Source organism: Bos indicus x Bos taurus, chromosome 16, assembly GCF_003369695.1.
Source record: "Bos indicus x Bos taurus breed Angus x Brahman F1 hybrid chromosome 16, Bos_hybrid_MaternalHap_v2.0, whole genome shotgun sequence".
NCBI lineage: Eukaryota > Metazoa > Chordata > Mammalia > Artiodactyla > Bovidae > Bos > Bos indicus x Bos taurus.
In genome coordinates, this window is record NC_040091.1 from 4,177,889 (window position 1) to 4,201,033 (window position 23,145).

General features: G+C 45.8%; 1 protein-coding gene across 4 annotated transcripts; it reads right to left on the bottom strand.

Annotated features, from left to right (window-relative positions):
- Positions 1-332: 332 nt before the first annotated feature.
- Positions 333-21,854, bottom strand: EIF2D (eukaryotic translation initiation factor 2D). Of its 4 annotated transcripts, XM_027564328.1 has the most exons (16): positions 21,614-21,694; positions 20,756-20,885; positions 20,487-20,677; positions 18,576-18,659; positions 18,014-18,104; positions 15,225-15,332; positions 13,279-13,517; positions 12,718-12,835; positions 11,039-11,084; positions 10,554-10,657; positions 10,284-10,433; positions 9,826-9,915; positions 8,803-8,898; positions 7,437-7,557; positions 2,100-2,274; positions 333-548 (listed from the first exon to the last, which is right to left on the bottom strand). In XM_027564328.1, exons 5-16 carry the CDS (start codon positions 18,097-18,099, stop codon positions 478-480), a joined length of 1,404 nt encoding a protein of 467 aa, XP_027420129.1. In that variant the 5' UTR covers positions 18,100-18,104; positions 18,576-18,659; positions 20,487-20,677; positions 20,756-20,885; positions 21,614-21,694; the 3' UTR covers positions 333-477. The 4 variants fall into 4 exon arrangements, 3 of the variants coding, with proteins under 3 accessions (XP_027420129.1, XP_027420127.1, XP_027420128.1); XM_027564326.1 differs by lacking the exon at positions 20,756-20,885 and having other exon boundaries at positions 21,614-21,851; XM_027564327.1 differs by lacking the exons at positions 2,100-2,274; positions 20,756-20,885 and having other exon boundaries at positions 336-548; positions 21,614-21,853.
- Between the last annotated feature and the right edge of the window lie 1,291 nt (positions 21,855-23,145).

Below are 23,145 nucleotides of genomic sequence, written 5' to 3' on the forward strand. Positions count from 1 at the left end.
GAGAGAACTGTTCCTTCTTTTGAATGATGAAAAATATAAACATACAAATAGCCCTTTAGATATCTGAAGGAATGATTTTGGGGCTAGGAGGTTAATTAGGTAGTAAGAATAGCAAGAGGTTACTGAATATTTGGTAGAAGGACTTTAAAGACAGGCAGGCTCCCCGGCCCTGAGCTCTGGATGGGCTGTGGGGCTTGAAGGCAGAGTTCACACCAAATGACTGAAGCCACACGAACGCAAGGAGCAGCCTCTAGTGCTCCTTTCAAATGGCTTTGAACCTGAAAACTCAGTACAACAGTTTAGCTAAGTGGAAGAAACAAAAGGGAATCCAATTCTGATTAGAATAAAAATTTATTTTAGTAAAGAATTACATATATATATATTTTTTTTTTTAATTTGCAAAAACAAAATACTCATATAAGTTACCAGCCCAGAGCCTGGATTTCCACTGGATCAACCACATGAAACAAGAGTCTGTCATTTCTTCTTGCCAGGTTTAGGGGCCTTTTCCAGGCCTTGGATGTGTTTTCGAGGAAGCCGATACTCTTCTACAATCCAAAAGGCAGAAACTCCTCAGTGAGGTTTGCACACGCTCTCTCCTGCCCACCCCTTCCCCTCGGTCTACAATGACCCTCCTTTGCCTCGATCTCCAAGGTCCCCAGGTGGCACAAGCAGTAAGGAACCCGCCTGCCAGTGTAGGAGACGTTAAGAGACGTGGGTTCGATCCCTGGGTTTGAAAGATCCCCTGGAGAAGGAAATGGCAACCCCCTCCAGTACTCTTGTCTGGAGAATTCCATGGACAGAGGAGCCTGTGGGCTATAGTCTGTGGGGCCGCACAGAGTGGACTAAGACTGAAGCGACTCAGCACACACACCGAGGGCCCCAGCTGCAGAGCCGCCTCTTGGCCCTCCCGCCCCACTGTTCACGCCCGCCACTGAACCTCAGTCCAAACCGTTTCCATCACTCGACCTGCCCTTCCACACTCAGCTCACAGTCAACCCCTGCGGGATGGACCACACATCCTCACGCCTCGAGGCTGAAGTCCTTCAGCAACTTTCATGTTGCTAAGGACTTTCCGGGTGTGCTTCAGGCATTTGTGATTCTCTCACAAGCGAGAATGCGTATGTCTGAGTTCAGCTGTGTTTGTCTTCTCCTCTGTATTTCACATGGGGACCTTCACTTAAAGGGGTGCAGCTCTAAAAGTTAACTGCTGGGTACTGCCTGAGATCATAAAGTAAGTTTGCTTACTGAGCATTTACTATGTGCCAGACCTTGGGAATGAAAAAGGTAAGGTCTCTGATTCAAGATGCTCATTCTAACAGGGAATTCAGACAGCAGAATAAATCAGCCCTGTTGTAGACACTAATCAGAAATATAAACACAATTGGAAAGTGCTATGTTAGCAGGTTTTTAAATGTCAATTTAAGGAAACAGAACATTTTAAAATGGGACATGTTCTTAGACAGGCTTCCTGTGGCCCCTGAGCTGGGCCGATGAGCCTTAATTAAGGCTGCGAGAGGCCACGAGAGCCATTCGAGGCTAGGGGACTACACGGAGGGAAGCAGCCAGGGGTGACCGCTGGGGTGCACGCGGGGAAGAGCACGGAGAGCAGCGTGGCTGAGGCCTGGCCTGGGAGTCAGGGACCTGCCAGAGAAGGTGGAGGAAGATGGGGCTGGACTGGGTGGGTCTTGCTTATTGAACTTAAAGAGTTTATTCTGCAAATCAAGGTTGGAAGCCCAACTACAGCACTGAGCAGCTGAATTATCTCAGTACAAAGTACTGACCCTGTTTCCTCATCTGCACAACAGAAACGGTTCTTCAGCATCAAGCCTGCAAAAAGCCCAGCAAAGCGCCTAGCAAAGGCTGAGTGCTCAACACATGTTTTATAAAAAAGGAAAACCAGAAAGAAAACTTCTCTACTAGGATGGTGGATAAAACATTGAATCTGGGGGCTAAAAGACAAAGGGCAAACATTAGCTCCACCTCTTGCTGGCTGCTAAAGCTATGCATATGGTAAACTCACTAGAGTGACTTTAATTGGTAGGAAGATCTTTGCCAAGTAAGACTAACGTCTCTGCTTCTTCAGGGGGGATGCTCACCGAGCAACAGCCGGCCAAGGTGGTGGATCTGATTGCCCTGGATCTGAACCTGCACGCTGTCCTTGAGCCCCGGGGCAGAAGTGACGGTGGTGCTAGCCTGGCATCGCTGCTGGAGGGTGGCAGCCACTGAGCGCGGGTCCAGGCCATAGGCCTCCAAGTTCCGGACCACGGTCACCTGGGCAAGAGAAAAGACTGACGGTGGGTACAGACCACGTGCCCACCCCCAGAAACCTTCCGGGGCCTCTGCAGCCTCCTCACCCTATGCTCACCATCCCTACAACCATATCTATTCATCCAAATAATTTTTGTGCTTCTAAATTGACGTTTTCTTTTTACCCCATCCAAGACAGGAATACCTCAGAGATTCTGAGGGTTCGATTCCAGACCCACCATGATAAAGCCAATATTACGGTAAAATGAGTCACATGAATTGTTTGGTTTCCCAGTGCATATAAAAGTTACATTCTCATACAAATCAAAACTACAATAATGTACCACCTCACACCAGTCGCAATGGCCATCATTAAATTCTACAAATAATGAATGCTAGAGAGGGTGTGGAGAAAAGGGAATCCTCTTACACTCTCGGTGGGAATATAAATTGGTACAGCCACTATGGAGAACAGTATGAAAGTTTCTCAAAAAACTAAAAACCGAACTACCATATAATCCAGTCATTCCACTCCTGGGCATATATCCAGGCAAAACGGTAATTCAAAAAGACAAATGTACCCCTATGCTCATAGCAGTGTTATTTACAACAGCCAAAACATGGAAACAACCCACAACAGATGAACGGATAAAGATGTGGCACATGGAATATTACTCAGCCATAAAAAAGAACAAATCTCAGTAATCCAAGTCTATGCCCTGACCAGTAATGCTGAAGAAGCTTGAACGGTTCTATGGAGACCGACAAGACCTTTCAGAACTAACACCAAAAAAAGATGTCCTTTTCATTATAGGGGACTGGAATGCAAAAGTAGGAAGTCAAGAAACACCTGGAGTAACATGCAAATTTGGAGTTGGAGTACGGAATGAGTCAGGGCAAAGACTAATATCGGTTTGCCAAGAGAACGCACTGGTCATAGCAAACACCGTCTTCCAACAACACAAGAGAAGACTCTACACGTGGACTTCACCAGATGGTCAACACTGAAATCAGATTGATTATATTCTTTGCAGCCAAAGATGGAGAAGCTCTATACAGTCAGCAAAAACAAGACCAGGAGCTGATTGTGATTCACATCATGAACTCCTTATTGCCAAATTCAGACTTAAATTGAAGAAAGTAGGGAAAACCACTAGACCATTCAGGTATGACCTAAATCAAATCCCTTATACAGTGGAAGTGAGAAATAGATTCAAGGGATTAGATCTGATAGACAGAGTGCCTGATGAACTATGGATGGAAGTTCATGACATTGTTCAGGAGACAGGGATCAAGACCATCCCCAAGAAAAAGAAATGCAAAAAAGCAAAATGGCTGTCTGAGGAGGCCTTACAAATAGGTGTGAAAAGAAGATAAGCCAAAAGCAAAGGAGAAAAGGAAAGATATACCCATTTGAATGCAGAGTTCCAAAGAATAACAAAGAGAGAATAAGAAAGCCTTCCTCAGTGATCAGTGCAAAGAAATAGAGGAAAACAATAGAATGGGAAAGACTAGAGATTTCTTCGAGAAAATTATCTCTTAAGATACCAAGGGAACACTTCATGCAAAGAAGGGCTCAATGAAGGACAGAAATGGTATGGACCTAAAACAAGTAGAAGATATTAAGAAGAGGTGGCAAGAATACACAGAAGAACTCTACAAAGAAGATCTTCATGACCCAGATAATCAGGATGGTGTGATCACTCAGCTAGAGCCAGACATCCTGGAATGTGAAGTCAAGTGGGCCTTAGAAAGCATCACTACAAAAAAGCTGGTGGAGGTGATGAAATTCCAGTTGAGCTATTTCAAATCCTAAAAGATGATGCTGTGAAAGTGCTGCACTCAATATGCCAGCAAATTTGGAAAACTCAGCAGTGGCCACAGGACTGGAAAAGGTCAGTTTTCATTCCAATCCCAAAGAAAGGCAATGCCAAAGAATGCTCAAACTACAGCACAATTGCACTCATCTCACACGCTAGTAAAGTAATGCTCAAAATTCTCCAAGCCAGGCTTCAGCAATACGTGCACCGTGAACTTCCAGACATTCATGCTGGTTTTAGAAAAGGCAGAGGAACCAGAGATCAAATTGCCAACATCCGCTGGACCATGGAAAAAGCAAGGGAGTTCCAGAAAAACAACTATTTCTGCTTTATTGACTATGCCAAAGCCTCTGATTGTGTGGATCACAATAAACTGTGGAAAATTCTGAAAGAGATGGGAATACCAGTCCACCTGACCTGCCTCTTGAGAAATAATCTGTATGCAGGTCAGGAAGCAACAGTTAGAACTGGACATGGAACAACAGACTGGTTCTAAATAGGAAAAGGAGTACGTCAAGGCTGTATATCGTCACCCTGCTTATTTAACTTATATGCAGAGTACATCATGAGAAATGCTGGGCTGGATGAAGCACAAGCTGGAATCAAGATTGCCAGGAGAAATATCAATAACCTCAGATATGCAGATGACACCACCCTTATGGCAGAAAGTGAAGAAGAACTAAAGAACCTCTTGATGAAAGTGAAAGAGGAGAGTGGAAAAGTTGGCTTAAAACTCAACATTCAGAAAACTAAGATCATGTCATCTGGTCCCATCACTTCATGGCAAATAGATGGGGAAACAGTGGAAACAGAGGTGGAATTTATTTGGGGGGGCTCCAAAATCACTGCAGATGGTGATTGCAGCCATGAAATTAAAAGACGCTTACTCCTTGGAAGGAAAGTTATGATCAACTTAGCATATTAAAAAGAAAAGACATTACTTTGCCAACAAAGGTCCGTCTAGTCAAAGCTATGGTTTTTCCAGTAGTCATGTATGGATGTGAGAGTTGGACTATAAAGAAAGCTGAGTGCCGAAGAACTGATGCTTTTGAACTGTGGTGTTGGAGAAGACTCTTGAGAGTCCCTTGGACTGCGAGGAGATCCAACCAGTCCATTCTGCAGATCAGCCCTGGGATTTCTTTGGAAGGAATGATGCTAAAGCTGAAACTCCAGCACTTGGCCACTTCATGCAAAGAGTTGACTCATTGGAAAAGACTCTGATGCTGGGAGGGATTGGGGGCAGGAGGAGAAGGGGACGACAGAGGATGAGATGGCTGGATGGCATCGCCGACCCGATGGACACGAGTCTGAGTGAACTCCGGGAGTTGGTGATGGACAGGGAGGCCTGGAGGACTGCGGTTCATGGGGTCGCAAAGGGTCGGACATGACTGAGCGACTGAACTGAACTGAAGACACGGAAACAGACTCACGGACACAGAGAACAGACCTGTGGCTGCCAAAGGGGAAGATGGCGGGTAAGGGAAGGACTGGGAGTCTGGGATTAGCAGATGCAAACTAGTGTATACAAGATGGATAAAGAACAAGTTTCTACTGTATAGTACAGAGAACTAAATTCAATATCCTGGGATAAACCATAATGGAAAAGAATATGAAAAAGCCTATATATATATATATATAAAAGTGAATCACTTTGTATTCAGCAGAAATTAAAAGCAACGTTGTAAATCAAATGTACTTCAACAAAATATCTTTAAAAAGTTATGATTTCACTATACTGTTAACTGTACAATAACATTATATGTTAAAAAACAAAGTATATACGTTAATTTAATAATACTTTATTTGTAAAAAGTGCACTCATCACCTGAGCCTTCAATGAGTTGTGATCTTTTTCACAATAGTAACATCAAAGATCATGGTCACAAATCATCATAACAAATAATAATGAAAAAGTCTGAAATATTGCAGGAGTTACTGAAATGTGATACAGACACAAGAAGTGAGCACTGCTGGTGAAATGGCACCACCAGACTTGCTTGACACAAAATTGCCACAAGCAATTTTCAATTTGAAAAAAAAAACACTGTCAGCAAAGCATAATAAAAAGAAGCACAATAAAACAAGGTGTGCCTGTATACGTTACACATTATATTTAGTGGGACAGATACTCTATCTCATATAGAACATATACTTTTTTTTGTTTGTTAAGTTGCTAAGTTGTGCCCAACTCTTTGCGACCACATAGGCCATAGCCTACCAGGCTCCTCTGTCCATGGATTTCTCAGGCAAGAATACTAGAGTGGGTTGTCATTTCCTTCTCGTATATATGCTTTTTCTAAAGTTTTTTAAAAAATTTTCAATAGAGAATTTAAAACATAAATAAAACTAGAAGAGTACAATGAGCCCCATGTACCCATCACCAATTCCAAGAATTTACAACTCATGACCAACCCTGATTCATCTATATCCCCACCCACCCGCATTCCTATGTTATTTTAAAGCAAATCCTTCTAGAAATCTCATCTACAAATATTTCAGTATGTATCTCTAAGAGATAAGAGCTCTTGTTAACATAAAAACAAAACCATCACTGTATATAATTATATATTCAAGAAATGGTGGCTATTGGTAATTATTAAACTTATCATCACTTCGTTCTCGTTTATTGAACGTTTATATGCCAAGGAGTATTGTAAATATTTCACCTTCTATTCCTTCATTTGACCCTCACAGTGCCTTATGAGGTAGGTATTATCCCCATTCTTCATATAAGGAAACTCAGGCAAAAACGACATGAAGTATCGTGCTCGAAGTCAAGCAGCAAGGCAAAGCCACAGTGGAATCCAGTCTGTACTCTCAAAGCCTACACTCGTAACCACACACTTCTAGAGTCTGTCTTTTGGGATTTCTACCCAATAATCCTATTTCTGTCTTCTCAAGACAGACAAAGTAAACGCAGTCCTTTTCCCAAGGACAGCTTTTCACATATTTGAGGACAGATGTAATTTGTTCTTACAACTGTGTTGCCAAGCTAAACACGTTCAGTTCTTCAGCAATTCTTTACCAGTTATTTTCACTGAACAAGGCCCAAGAGCCAACAGAAAGAGAAGGGCTGAAGGCCCATACCAGAGTTCTAAGGAAAAAGTAAATATAATATCCTGTTTACTTTCAGAACCAGGCTCTAGCAAGTTTCCTAGCACAAAATCCTAGAGGACAGTGAGGGAGGGGGTCAGCTTCACCTGTTTTACACAGAACCCAGCCCAGTCACACAAACATGGGTGTTTCCTAAACAACTTTTGAGGTGTTTGAGGCCAATTTAAAAATCTCCAATCACATTAGAGAGACTAGAACTTAGCAGGAAGATTAAATCACCATCTTCAAACGTTGTTATCTCTTAAAAATTACCTTTTTGTTGGAAGCTTTCTGTGCTAGGGTGATGTCAATTGGGCAGATCCTGCCTTTCTTCACAATGGGCTCCTGTCCCGGAAAGGTCACTTGATAGGCAGGCTGCAATTTTTCCAAACATCTGAAATGGGAGTTAACGAGTTGGAGGCTGATAAAGCCAGCAGAAGCCATTTCCTCACAGCTCACACCCAGCGGGCGGCTAGATGGAAGCCGATCTTGCAGGCAGTGGCTCGCCTCTGGCTGCAGAGTGGAATCATGCAAATCAACTAGGGAGCTCCACCCCAGACCAACTGAGTCAGAAACTCTGATCATGAAGATCCATTTTTTTAAACTGTGCTACTGTAACTGCTTTACACTGCTGAGTCAGTTTCAGCAGCACAGCAAACTGAATCAGCCATGCGAATACAAGCACCTCCGCTGTTTTGGACGTCCTTCCCATTTAGGCCACCGCACAGCACCGAGTGGAGTTCTCTGTGCTACAAGAAGGCTCTCAAGGAAGGTAACTGTTAAGCTCCCCAACATGCAGCTGCAGTGGAGACCCACCAACTCAGGGAAGGGGACATCTGAGATGAGCCCCTGGAAACTGTCCACAGGTCTGGCCTTCTGAAAATCTGCCCAGCAGCCTTGTGGCAGATTTCTGTCTCAAGACTCTACCTTACCCAGCCGGATAAAGCACAACTTCGCATTGCTGACAGGTTCCAATCATGTACCTTTTCTAGACGCCTTTACCAAAAGGAATTTCTACCTTTTGTCTAATCAGATTTTCTTTTGCTAGCATATATATTGGGAGAGACAAACTTTTTCTATAAAAAGCCAGATGGTAAATATTTTAGGCTTTAACAGCCATATGGTCTCTGTTGAAATTACTCCACGTTGCCATTTAGCAAGAACACAGAGTAGATATTATGTAAACAAATGGGTGTGGCTGTGCACCAATAAGACCTTATTCACAAAAACAGGTAGCAGGCCAGATGTGGCCCACAGGCAATAGCTTGCTAACTCCTGATATAAATTATTTTCGGTTTTGGTTCCATGGAAAACAAAAGGTATAAGAATCCTTCCTTTGAAAAGACTGACTTTAAGACAATCCCCATCCCCACTCCCACTTTCTTTTTGTTTCTCTTTTTGAAGTTCTTACTTTCAATTAATGTTCTTTTCCTCTCTCCTTCTCTTCTATATTGTGTTGGCCCAAATCGTCCCAAAGACCCTCCACGTCAGAATTACCCATGCCTGTGTTTATGCAGACTGACACAGTGTGAACTATGGGACGGAAGAGACGATGACAGTGACGATCCTGACGTCCGCCGCGACAGACGTCAAGGGGAAGGGATGGCAATGCTGGAGAGGGGCTGCCAATCCCCACTACCTGCCCAGGAGACTGTCCCACGGAAGCTTCGTGACTGTGTGCTGTTCATCCTTCTCTAAGATGCAGTCACAGAGGATGGGATCCAATTTCACGAGACTAAAGGGAAACAAGAAGCAATAAGTAGCCCCAGGATTCATCTCTCATGTGTTGTTCACAGTCAACCAGGATTATTGGAACCAATTAGGGGTTCACAGTCCAGGATGCAACGTATTCTCTGGATGGGAGGTACACAGGCTTTCCTAGAATAAAGGAGAAGTAGGCAGTGGATGGCAAAGTGGTATGGGGAAAAAAATGCGAACACTGGGATCCCTGGCTCAATTATGTTATTAACTAACCATGATGAAGCCAGTAGTTCCCAACTTTTGGATCACGAGGGTGTCTTTTGTAATTAACAACAACAAAAAAATTAATGGCACACTCATTTAGTGGTTTACCTTCTGTATCCACCTACTAGGAAAATAGAGAACACCATAAAGCTAAGATGGCTTTGGTAAAATTTTCTGAAGTTTGCCTTTTGTTCCTCACAATAGCACCTGCATTTGACAGTCAACGGCAGATACACATGTTCAGGTCACTCTTGTTGTTTAGTCACTAAGTCATACCCAACTCCTTTGCAACCCTATGGACTGCAGGCTGCCAGAAGTCTCTGTCCGTGGGATTTCCCAGGCAAGAATACTGGAGTGGGTTGCCATTTCCTCCTCCAGGGGATCTTCCCGACCCAGGGATCGAACCTGGGTGTCCTGCACCAGCTCGTGGATTCTTCACCACTGAATCACCGGGGAAACCCCAAGATACATATGAGATGATGCTTCTTCAGGCTGCAGTCAGTGTGGATGGTGTATATGGATCTGACTACCCTAGCTACAACTCTCACTGTCCACAGCCTGTGGTTTAGAAACCACTGGCCTTCATTATTTCTAGAAGGCTGAGATCCCTTGCACCCCGCCCTCCCAGCCACCCCCCACATCTGCTGAAGGTGAGTGTGGAAAGACACAGGGCAAGCCCTCCTCCTCATCCACTCACTTTTTGTTGTCTGCATCCACCAGGTCATTTTTCTTGGCGTAGTTGATGACGAATGTTCGGACCTCACTGCCCTCCAGGACACTCCCTTTCCTGGGTGAGAAGCGACCAGGAGGTTACTCAGGCTGTGCTGGGGGACAAACCGCAAACAGCAAGACTCACTCCCTGCTCAGCAGGGCGCTGTCCTCGGCTTCTCGAGCTCTGCATTCTTCCCTTCTCCTGCCTGAGGCCCGCAGGGCCGTGAAGACTCGTCACAGGTAGAAAAGGGAGAGACCTACTCTCTCGCTCACTGAGTCCGGAGACCCTGCCCAGGGGAAGGAGGCTTGAAGCTGGGTCTGAGGGGAGGGGGAGGAGAGGGCAGAGCAGGTTTTGCCAGTCACAGAAGAGCACTACTCAGGCTGAGAGGGTTATAGGCCAGAACACCAAGCAGGCAAGAGAAGGGCTGCTCTCTGAAAACTCACTTGTGGCCAGACTCCTGGAAGAGCAGGGTCATGCTGGCTGGGACACAGTAGAGGGGTTTTATATCTGGAGGGTGATAGGGCTGTTCCCTGCTACCCTCCTGGATTGTCTGGGAGGTCGGGGAGGGCTCGGGTATGACGAAAGATGTGATCCTGAAACCCAGCAGAAGGAAAGAAAAAACACATTTTATACTAGTGTCTCCGAGCTCCGCAGTCCTGGCCCAGGTGCCCCGGGGCCAGCTGAGCTGCGGTGAGCAGGCCCCCGGCACTCACCTCGGGTGCTTCCAGTCCACGGCCACAATGCTCTCCACCCCTTTGCTCAGCTCCTGCACCTGTATAATCTGCTCCTGCTGCATGTGCTGCAGGAACTTAGAGAGCTAAGGGAGAGAGCGCCAGCGGTAGGGGGCCTCATCGACTCCGCACACGCACTGAGCGCCTACGATGTGCCGGACGCCGATCCAGGCAGGGCCTGGGGGGGACGTGGGACAGTCCCTGTCCTCGTCCTGAGGGCTGGGGACTAACGGGTGAAGCCCTTCGGAACTCAGACTGGGTATAAAGGGCTGGGAGGGAGAGAGGGGAGTGGGTGCCCACCCAACTGCCTCAGCCCCGGGAGAGCTTTCTTACCCCACTATACCTGGAATCAAAAAGCTTAACTCTAGCATCAGCCCTCAGACAGGGCTTCCCCACGTCAACCAGCTCACGCCATGAATGCCCTACACAGCTCCCTGTGCGGGCGTGCAGAGAAGGGACCCACTTACCTTTTTGTAGCTTGACTTCTTTATGTCCAGTTGTCGTCCTTCGGGGCTGATGGCAGATGGAAAAGGCAAGTTAAGCTAACAAAGCAGTAGGGTGAGACCTGCCTGACGCTGAGAGGAGGCCGTTTCCTCAGCCTTCCTCCAGGATGCTTGGGAAGAGGCCGCTGTTCCAGAACTTTCTACTTGGTGGCAGCATCAGAAAGAGGTAAAGACTTCAGACACTCTAGACCCTTGCTGTCCAACACACCTTCCTGTGAAGAGGGAATGTTCTCTGCTATCAACGTGGTGGCCACAGGCCACATGTGGATATTAAGCACTTGAAATGTGACTAATGTGACTGAGGAAATATATTTTAAATTTCGTTTAATTTTAAATAGCCACATATGGCTCATGGCTACTGTACTGGATACAATTTTAGATTCCTCTCAAACTAGACGATCTTCTGTGTCCTCAGAAGTTTCACCTCCAGGTGAGTCTTTCTAACACCAAGCTCACTGTGGCAGCCAGGGTTAGGCAAACTACAGGATTTGGCAAACTACATCCTGCAGACCAAATCCGGCAACACCCGTTCATCTACCATCTACGGCTGCATCAAGGCCACAGTGGCAGACGTGCACAGCTGTAGGAGAGACTGTAGGGCCTAAAATAATTACTATCTGATTCTTTATCGAAAAAGCTTGGAGCCTCTACCCCGCAGCTATTAGTTCTGGAGGAGAAGTCCCTAATGAAGGCTCCTTAGAACGTACATCTTCTCTGAATATGTGATAAGCAATAGCAGTTTGGATTCATAGGGATCCTTTCTAGAACCCATCCCAGGTTAAGTACCTCTATCCTAGAGAATATTCCAGGATCCCTTTTCCCAGTTACTTGCAACCCAGCAAGGTCAGGACAAATTACCAAGTATCCTGCCACACACTCCAGATCTCACGCTTGTATAGAATGCCTTAAAGAAGCTCACATGAAGAGGAAGAGATTCACCTTAAAATCATTAAAAAAAAAAAAAGAGCAAAATTCTCAAAAAGAAAGAAGGTCAGACTTAGGGTGAAAATCAATAAGCAAATCTCCTGACATGGTAATATTCACTAGTTGCTTATGAAATGTCAGGCTATTTCATCTTGATGGCAACCTTACAAGTGTTGGGAATGAGGGCGCTAAGAAGCCTGGTTACAGGTTCAAATCCACCCTGTTTCAACACCCTGGGGAGCTGGCTTGCGCGCCCAGCTTCAAAGTCCAGAAGTAATCCACACATAATAATACTCCCTCTGCTGGTGGCTTGCATTTGGGGCTAGGGTGGGAGGTTCACACCAACTCTTCCTTCTGATACAAGCTCATCCAGCCCACCTTCAGAAAAGCATGAGGGGATTGGACTTTCAGACAAGCAGGCTGCCCCAGGACACTTCCTGGACGGGACATACTGCCCAATTTGCGAGACAGCCTAGCTTCACCAGAGCAGAGGCGGGGCTCAGAGCACCTTGGGAATTTTAGCCTCATTTCCTCAGCATCCTTTCACTGGCTCACATTTAAGCTTTTAAAACTCAGTATCTGCCAGATGAACCCTCCACATCCCGCTTTCCACATCATGCTCCTCAGACAACCCCCCCCCCCCCGTCGGCCGTGTCCCATCTGACCACTGAGGAGCAGGAGAGGGCCCCCCTGCCTCCCACCCCCAAGACCCTCCGTACCAGCAGGAGAACATATGGCTGCCCAGGAGAGTGCTGGTGAGCAAAGGGAGGTCAGCCTTTCTGACGTAGCACTTCAAAGCATGCAAGAAGCACGTCTGCAGCAGCTCGTCCATTTGCTCTGCAAGGAGAACAGGAGAACCTCATCCTTCCGGAGGGATGTAGAGGCCTGCGCGATGACACCCTCTCCTCACCCCCGGGTTCTGAGGGAGCCTGCTGCCCGGCGCCAAAGCACCTAGACTCTCCAGAACATGGAGCCTCCGCAGAGGGCTGACCCCAGAGGAGGCAGCAGGTCTCAGGGTCCCACCTGGCCAGACTCAACGCTTCTCTGACAGAGAAGTCAGAGCTGGAGAAACCCTGACCGGCTGTGCAGCTGGGCCCACAGAGATCCGGGGAAACGTGACTCATGTGGGAAAGACTCCGAGGTGAGACAGCAAAGCGCTGGGCACCTCCCTGACCAAAGCCAGGGTGTCTCCCTCCCCCCCAGAGGCCTGGTCAGAAGCAGCACAGCACACGTCAGCCTCCTGCGCCGGGAGAGCGGACCTTCCACCCCCAGAGCTGTACCCTGAAGGGTCTTGCTGTCCATGGGGTCCACGTGCAGGCCCCCAGGGCCGGGGTCTTCCGTGGCTTCTGATGGGGACTTCTCCTCACACCTCTGCTGGACCTCCTCCTCCAGGGTCAGCTGCCTCATGGCACCCTGCAGGGCAGTGTCAGCTTTGACACATCCCTTTCCTTCACTGAGATCCGGGGGATTCAGAGCCAGTGGGGCAATGGACGGTGGACTGGATTTGTCTCCAGATCGCCTGCAAAAACCTCATGTCAGAAACACTGAGCGGCGGCCACCACACTCTCCAACCCTGGTCAGGGGGCCAGCGGGGGTCCAGGGAGAATGAGAGTCACAGGCAGGGGTGTCCGGGAGCAGCCAGAGAGCCTGGGCGTGCGTCTCAACTCTGTTTTCAATTCTGAGCCCAGAGAAGTCCCATGCCTCAGTTTCCTCATGTCTGAAATGGGGAGAGGAATTCTTGCCTCCTCCTTATCCCAAAGGAATACTAATAATATTAACAGGAATTCAGGGACAGAGAAAAATTAAAGAAAATATATTTACATAGAAGCCCCCCTCCTCCAAAAGTATTCCCTTCATATGAGTTAAAAATAAAACCACTTTGAATTAAATAACAAAATTAAGATTGCAAATGCATCTGTAGTACCAGTGGTGAAATACAAACCCAAGGTGTATTACAAAACCTTCTGTGTTAAACCAGAATGCAATCCAAAACAGATAAATGACAAGGACCTGTTGGAGAGCACGGTAACTATATTCAGTATCTTATAATAAACTTTAATGGAAAAGGATTTGAAAAAGAAGATGTATGTACGTATCTGTATCTGGAATCGCTAGATGTACTAGTGATCACTAAAATCACTTTGCTGTACACCTGAAAGTAACACACTGGAAATCAACTATACCTCAATTAAAAAAAAAAAAATCACCCTAACCTGCAGAGTAGAGATTACAATGGTTCTATGCCATTAAGCCTTCTGAAGACAGGATGGTACACCCAAAAAGCTTTACCTTAACTAAGATTATGCAAGTCAAACTAAGTTTACTAACAGCTGCAGCAAGGCTTTTAATGAGGCTGACAGTGAGGCCAGAGGGCACGTTCAGGCGATTCTGATCATGTAAATACTGAGAGTATTTTCAAAAAGTGGGAGGATGGGAGATGAGGCAGCTGCTCACAAAACGATTCAGACAACAAGATCTTAATTTCTCACACTGACAGAAAACAAGGAACTGGAAGCTCGTGAGTAAGCAGCCTGCAAACATCTGCTGAGACCCAGACGGATGAGGCTGTACCTCCAGCAAAGCAGGGTCTGGCTGATACTTGTAAAATGACTAACTCGAAGACTGACTAAAAATGTCACGGGTAAATCTATACCAAAAGGCCACAACACTTGGCCAAAGGACCGGGTACGCTGCTTTTGAGAAGAGCCCTATTTACTATTTTGGTTGAAGGACAAGAAAATAACCAGAAAATAAGCTCTGATACAGTTCCAGAGAGCAAAGGTAACAGTGAGAAAGGGCAACTTCCGTCATGAGGAAATCCAAAATGTACAACTTAAACAACATAACAGTAACCAGATTATCACCCGGGAGCCTGGGGAGCTACTCTGCTTTGATTTGGATTCAGACGTGAGAACTTCTGAGCCCTCGTCATGGGGCCAGAAGATGCCTGAATGTACACGGCAGAGAAGGCCAGATGGACCGGTGCTATAAAACTAAAGACATCGCTGCGCTGAGAGAATAATTTACCTAGAAAATAATTACAGTTCTCTGTAATTTCCTCTCTAAAAAGGAAAAAAGTCTTTTTCTTCACGTTGAGCGGGGAAATTAATGTCTGCCCAGCAACTGAGGACATGACAGAGACCAAAACCCTCACTTCTGAACCCAGGCCCTGGGCTCTCTGCACCCACCCAGCTTCCCCATAAAACAGAAGAAAGACTGAGCCCACCACAAGTGGTCCTGGTAGCTGTGGAGCACACAGAAGCCCCTTCCCTTCAGACCCGAGGCCAGCATCTCAGCTGTCGACATGGCGGCGACTCCGACGGCAACGGGGGCTCTGAGGAGGAGACAAGGGTCAGGAAAGGCTTCCAGGAGGGCGCCCGCCAGACCGGCTTTCTCACGTGCTCAAAGCACCACGGCTGCAAACCTGAAGCACCCACTTATACCACAGAACGAAAACAGTGCAGTCTCAATCCTCTTCAAATTACCTATAAACATGACTTTCAAAGAGCCAGACACGACTAAGCTACTAATACACACACACACACACACACACACACACACACACACACACGACTTTCAAAAATCCCTTGACCAAATATCCCTCCTGGGTAAGTAACTCATCTACTGATATTATCACTGTTTTATCCCTATTACAAATCAAACCCAGACAGGACTCAGAAGGATATTTAAAAGTTCTCTTTCTTTAATTTCAAAAATATAAATTATTCGTGCAGGTTCAATCCCTGGTCAGGGAAATAAAATCCCACGTGCCATGCAGGAAGGCCAAAAAGTAAAGGGAGAGCCTTCCTATTTGCAAGTTGAGAAGGGAGGTCTTTCCCACGCCATAAAGTAGGCCTGATGAGTGCCGCCGGGAAGAGAGAAGACAGACGTGTGGAATCAAATAGAGGTTCCTTCTGAGTTAGCTCTTGTAACAGGGCTTGCTCTGTGTAGCCATCTAAGAACTGAATGTGTGCATAATATCCAAAAAAAGAAGACCACACATTTACAATAACTACAGAAAACTCCCAAAGCCCAAATGGCAAATCTCTGTCATCCCAGTGTAACTCAAGTGTTGCTCACACACTGCCCATAAGGATCAGTGTCTAGCTGTTGAACAGCAGGGGAATATACAAGCCCGGCAAGGTTGCCTGGACCCAGGGGAGAAGATTCAAGGGCTGAATTCCCAACACCTGAACTGCAAAAAAAAAAAATCTGCTAATCCGGTGGCTTCACTTACTGTGCCCATGGGTCAGTCCTGCCACAGAATCTTTGAATTTGGCTTCTTTCCCAGTTCCTAAAAGAAGGGTCTTTGTCTTCCACCTTTGGAAGGGCTCAAAATCTTCAGTCTCGAATATGGCCTGATCCTCTGCCATAAACCACCCAGGCTTCATTCCCACATACATTCTAAACGTCAAACTAAGCCGGCCAAATACACATTTCCATCGTTTTCTCCTATCTGGGACAGAATACTGGGCGTGGGGTGGGGGAAACAATAATATCACCATTCTTTTCAACAGCTAGGTTTTGCTACATGTAAACAGGATGGAAACCTTTCTAGGCGCTTGGTGCCAAAAGGGTCAAGGAAAATAGGAGACTATGAGCAGCAAAAATAAGATCTTTAAACACTGACACCCCCACCCCCCACCCTCAAGGCCTACAATCCTTCTCCCTCAAAAAGGCAATGAGTAAAATAATGAGATGTCACTTTTCGTTCAGGATGACACAAATGAATATAACCCATCATATCCAGTGTCGGGGAGCATGTACGGAAACAGGCTCCATGTACCCTGCAGGTGGAGTGAAAACCAGCAGGGTTTTTGTAGGGCAACAGAAGACATGCACGATCGTCACGTGCACGATCTGCTTTAGGGAAACACCGGCACTGGTGTCCCCAGAAGCATTAGGAAGCTCTTGTTTGTGACAAAGCAGAGGCAACCACACTGTCCACCGGGAGACGACCTTCTCCATCACCCCACAGCGGGGAAGATGGTTCAGCTTATCTGTGCTTGCTGACGTGGACAATGTTCACACGATCTGAACTGAAAAAATACTAGGGATAGAGTTTGTTTGTTTGTATTTTTAAACATACACAACCCACATCAGACATTTTATATGCACGTGTATATATGCACTGAAGAAGGCTGGGAAAGCTGTGCATCAGAATGATAATGGTTACTTCTAGAGAAAAGAATTATGGGGTGAGTGGGTTTTGATTTTTCATAACTGTTCATATGATTATTTCCTAATTTATTTTAAATAAATTTTAATAAAATTTTAAATAAATTGTATTTATTTAGTGCACTGATGGCCAAACCATCCTATAAATAGGTTAAAAAAAAATCACTGAATTGTACAGTTGAAATAGGTGAATTTTACAATATATAAACTCTATCTCCCTCAATTAATCTATTAAAAATAATTAAAAGATGATGATGATGTGGATGTCAGACTAAAACAGTCCTGAAGTCATGGAAGGCAGGAAAGCAAGAAAACATCACAGGAGACTAAGACGACGTGACAACTAAATGCCAGGTGGCACCCTAGCCTGGATCCTTGAACAAAAGAAATCTTTAAATACATATACATAGTGGGAAAAGCAGGAAAATATGAATAAACTCTGTAATAGTGTCAACAGGATTGAACCAATGTTAATTCCTTAGTTTTGATAACTGTACTGTGGTTATATATGATGTTATCAAGACAAGAGGCTGGGTAAGAAGTATATCAGGACTCTGTACTATTTTTGCAACTTGTCTGTAAATCTAAAAAAAAATTTTTTTAATGAGAAAAAAGAGTAAATTTTATAAAGGAGAAGGCAGCAGCAGGAACTAATATACTTGGCCCAGATGTGTGCACACTCCACAGGCTCACTGCCATTTCCACTCTCGGGATTTTTCAGGACGAATTTGTTTTCTCCTTTAATCCTTTCTCCACATGCTGTGAAGCTGTCATTCCCACCCCTCCCAAGTTTTCCCTAAGTTTGCCCCCCAGAGGCACAGCTGACCCGCACAGTACCTGTTCCCCACCAACGCAACGGCACAGAGGTCACCCTTCTGTACCTGAGGCAGGCCAGCAGGGGGCACCACCAGTCCCGGCAGCATCAAATCTGCAGCAAACAAAAGCATCACAGCTAATTCCACAGATTACTTCATTGTTCATTCATTCAGTCCATAAATGTTCATTAACTATCAACTACATTATTCATAATGAAAATAGAAAGCGGCAGCTTGAGTACCAGACCACCCTTTGGGAGGCTAGCGGTCAAACTGAAGGACCAAGCTGAGGGTCTAGTTGCCGTGATCTATCTGAGTCTGGTTTCCCCAAGTCATCTTATTAACCTAAAGGACAGCCAACGGCGGCTCACAAGGCACTTCATGTCACTCATCTTTTTTAAGCCTTACAGCAGGATCTCTGAGGCCCAGGGAGTCTGTGGAAGCAGCCAAGTGAGAGATGCAACAGACATGGGGGGAAACTCCATTCTTCATATGAATGCACGAAATGGGTACGCTTATTAAAGTAGTTGGTTTTTTTGAAGTAGGTTTTAGACAGTATCCAGAATATAAGAAAATACTCTTACCTGCTCCCCCAACCAATTTTTCGAGCACCAGAGGCCATGTTGTAAACGTTGGTAGAAGATCGGGATAAGACCACAAAGTATACACTGTCCAAAGAGAGGGTCAGAAAACACTTACTGCCAAGAGTCAATCCTCTGGGAATGGGCAAAGCCAAACACTAGGCCATGTTCATCAAAATACAGAAAAGACACTCAACTCAAAGCTAGAGAGCGGGTTGTGGGGGGATGTCCAAAAAGCTGCTTTCTTTTTTTAAAGTAGGTTACCCCAAGTTTGTGAAGCAGTTTATATGTCACATGCTATTTATTTTAGAATCTTTGCTTCCTTTAGCCCGAGAGATCCGATTCTTTACATACTGAGTTCTTTGCAGTAGTTTCTCTCAATATGTGATCTTGAGAAGTTATCATTTTTACTGGTAGGAAGACACACATGAAGTGAACTGCAGCTTTAAGAGATTAACTGCTAAAGTTGGATATTTACATGTAAGGCTAAAACTAGTGATTAGGTGAACATCTGCTTTTGCCTGTCCAGTATCCCTTTCCCCTACTCTGGGAATCAAGTGCCCCTTTTCCTGTGGGAAACATTCCATACAGCTTACATGGGGCTGACTCCCTTCTTAAAGAGGCTGCAGCCTTGAAGAAGGCAGAGACTTAAGAAACTGGATGTCACTTGAGCCTTGAAGGCATCTATTGCTTCACCCGGACTGCAGGAGCAGAGGAGAAGGGCCACAGGGGATTCTGATCCACTGTCCCAGTGTAGGGACAGAGACCCAACAGGGATTTCATTTACGACCTCAGAAGCAAGTAATCCAAAACCAGAGCACCAGCCTATAAGACATTTTGAAAATTTTCACATTTATTATTTTTATTCCCTCTGTTTCCATAGCCATTAGCAGGGGCTTGTATGTGTACATACATACAAAAAGGGAGTGTATGTGTACAACAGCAAAGTAGGGTAAGGTAGGGGTGGCCTGGGGTAAGAAACCGCACTGCATTGCTAAAGCCAAGCTGGGAGGAAGAAAAGCCCCAAAGGACAAAGTAGATGTCACCAGGAAAGGAAAAAAGAAAAAGACACTGACTCTGTGAGACCCGTGAGGAAAGCAAGCAACAAAATCCTGAGAGCCACAGAGAGCATAAGAAAGAATTCTGGTGAGATGTCTCAACCAAAGTCCATCACTAAGACAGCTGGGTATGGAGTTTAATTCACCTTCTTTCCCATCATAGTACCTCTTCAGTATCTTAAGAAAAGTGCACCAGTGGCAGTTCTAAGAAACATGTTTTACATGCCCTGAAACTTCAGGGGCTTCCCTGGTAGTTCAGCTGGTAAAGAATCCGCCTACAATGCAGGAGACCCTGGTTTGATTCATGGGTTGGAAAGATCACCTGGAGAAAGCATAGGTTACCCACTCCAGTATTCCTGGGCTTCCTTGGTGACTCAGTTGGTAACAGAATCTGCCTGCAATGCAGGAAACCTGGGTTTGATCCCTGGGTTCAGAAGATCCCCTAGAGAAGGGAATGGCTACCCACTCCAGTAATCTGGCCTGGAGAATTCCATGGACTAAACAGTCCATGGGGTCACAAAGATCTGACATGACTAAGCGACTTTCATTTCACTGAAACTCCACCCTTTTCAAGACCTCTGCTCCATTCCTAGTCAACCCTCTAGAAACAAGTGTTTCTTCACGTTAGCATTTCCCTCGGCAACAACCCTTGCTTTGTGTTAGCCCTTTTTTCCCCTCCATTCTATAGCAGTTTCTGGTTTTGTATGATTCAATTCTAGGGACGCAAAACAAACAAAAATTCTTAGGGAGATTTTGCATTCATTTGTTTTAAGGAAGACAGGTTAATGGAAGAAACAAGGAGAAACAAGTATTAGGCAGAGACCACAGTAAGGGCATCTCCATGCCACTGCCATACCTGTTGGATACAGATTTTTCTCCAGTTCAAACAGGATGGGGTTACCACCACTCACATACACAGTCACTGCATCTCCTCTGTGAGCATACAGCTTTACAATGTTGAGCTCTTCCTTTCCAGGCACTAACTCAGAGACCTGATCGGTTCCAAGAGTGGGGAAAACAGCTGCCACATCAGCCCGAAGCTTTCTCCTGCAGAGGGCACACATATCTGGTATGAAGGCTGCCTGCATAGATTTTAATAAATATTGAGGACTCAGAAAGACTTACTATAAAGTCATGAGGACCAAGAAGTCTGGTTGATGATGCCCTATTCTCACACACTCTTCCAAAACATCCCATTATCTTTCTCATCCAGTGTCTCATCTATTTTCACATGTTCCTGAGGCATGTCTTTGCACTTCACAAAGAAAGAAAGAAATAACTGAGACCCGGTGAGCAGTCCAAGTTAGCCTGCCACTGGAAACTCAGTCCTGCCTTCCTGACTCCACGCATAGCTCTTGGATCTGCCCCTTTCTCATATATGGCTGGCAAATCTAACAGCTTATGATCAAACAGATACACCAGGGCATCAAGAATGACAACTAGAAAACACTGGTTCTAAAATCCCCAAGGTGATATCTGCCTTTGCAACACTGTCTGAACAGATACAGTTACCACCTATGGCTCATCCACTTCACCTCACCTTCCATGTGTCTCTCCCGCCAGATATGAGAAGTGACTAGACACTTCTCATATACTTGTAGTTCTCTGTACCCCGTCCAATCTCTCCCAAGGGACTCAAAGCTCCAAGTATGGGAGGGATCCCGTAATCCTTCATTTCTGCAACATCCACGACACTTTGAACAGACTGCAGTCAATACGCGGTGCCTGAATTACGTTTCTTTCAAACTCAGTAGAATATCCCAAAAAAGACAGCCTGGGAGATAACTCGGGCCTCCTCTCCCATTTTCACCCTCAAAATATGTCTAACTCACCCTTGCCCCGCTCTGGGGTCCCTTCTCCGGCTGTGCCCCTCGGCCTCCACCCCAGGTCGGCTGACCGAGCACAGAAAGGCTGCGAGCCGGCCAAGCTCGAGAGACGCTGGGGTGCCCTCGTGGGCAGGCACGGGACCCTCTTCCCCCTCACCTGTCCGACCCCTTGATGGCCGTGTTGGACTTGACACGAAAGGCCTTGGCAAACATGTCCGCTGGAGTAGCCTGGGGAAGAGAGGGAGACCACAGACGCCGCGAGCTGTCAGGAAAGCGGACGCACGTCGGCTGCCAGGCCCGCGGCCCTGGGGGCAGCCATGCTGAGGCCCGGCTAGGAAAGCGGCCCGGCTGGAAACCGGGCCCGCTCAGCTTCGCGGCCGCCTCTAGCGGCAAGGCCGGGAACTGAAGCCCGGTAGGCGGGACTGTGATTCCTGCGCAGAGCGGTGCGCCGCCCCCCTTCATCCTGGCCGCCTGGTTCTGCGCCTGCGCGAGCGGCAGGCGCGCGTCCCTTTGTAGTAACGCTTCGGCCCTGGTTCTGCGCCTGCGCGAGCGCCAGGCGCGGGTCCCGCTTGCAGTAACCCTTCGGGACCGAGAGATTTGGTTCATTTCCACTCCATTAGCGCCGTGGTGTGCCAGGCCCTCTGCCAGCTCTCATCCCATTCAATTTAGTTTAGCTGCACTAAGTTAATTGAAAAAACTTTTCAATTTTTGGGTTTTATTAAACTTTTGGGTTTTATTAAAATCGCAGACCTCTTGAATGCTTTTCTTAAGGGCTTTGGTTTATTAAGATCTTTACATTTCATTGTAGACCATGGGCCACAGCTGGAATTCTGAGATTTTTCTCCTCCCTGTTTTTTTTTTTTTTTTAATTTACATGATGTGATAATAACAAGGAATCCACTTTAGTCCCAGATTTGACCTCCTACTGAGAGGGGAAAACTATACAAATGATCTTCTAATCTGTTATTTAAAACAGCTTTGGACATCTTTATGTACTTTTTACATTCTGGCTTTCCAGGTGGCTGCAGTGGTAAAGAATCCTGCTGCCAATGCAGAAAACGCAAGAGATGAGGCTTCCATCCCTGGGTGGGGAAGATTACCTGGAGTAGGAAATGTCAAACTGCTCCAGTATTCTTGCCTGGAAAATTCAATGGACAGAAGAGCCTGGGGGGCTACAGTCCACTGGGTCACAAAGAGTTGTAAGTGACTGAGTGACTAAGTATGCACCCATGTACGTTTTTGCATTTAGGCATTATTTCAGGGGTGGGGTGTTTCCAAAGCAATTTTTAAAAAGTAGAGTGCTCAAGAAAGAATAATTTTTGAGACCTAGTAAGATCAAATTACGGTTTGGCTTCTCCCTAGCAGTTTGATCTTTGCCAATGGTTTATCCTTTCTGAAACTCTTACATTCTCCACCTCACCTTCTGTGAGAAACAATTGAGATAATGTATGTAATATGCTTCACAGTGTTTTGAAATTTTCCAATAAATTGTAGATATTATCCAAAACAAAGAAAAAAAAATCAGTCTCAGACAGAAGTGAGAGTATGGGTTTCCCTGAAAGGGATCACTGTGTACCCTGGAGACATAAATTTAAACACCTGGGGTCCTGGCCCCTACTCAGTTGAATTTTGCTTATGAAAATTTCAGAGTGTCCATCCACCCAGAAAAAGAATCCTAATTGCTTTCAT

What these genes read in the sequence shown, in the direction of transcription:
- EIF2D (XM_027564326.1), bottom strand. Translation starts at nt 21,669, where the DNA reads ATGTTTGCCAAGGCCTTTCGTGTCAAGTCCAACACGGCCATCAAGGGG. An exon ending in GTTGCGTTGGTGGGGAACAG is followed by an intron (nt 15,333 to 18,013) that starts GTACTGTGCGGG and finishes TCTCCTCCTCAG; the next exon opens with AGCCCCCGTTGCCGTCGGAG. An exon ending in CCTTGGCCGGCTGTTGCTCG is followed by an intron (nt 549 to 2,099) that starts GTGAGCATCCCC and finishes TTTGGATTGTAG; the next exon opens with AAGAGTATCGGCTTCCTCGA.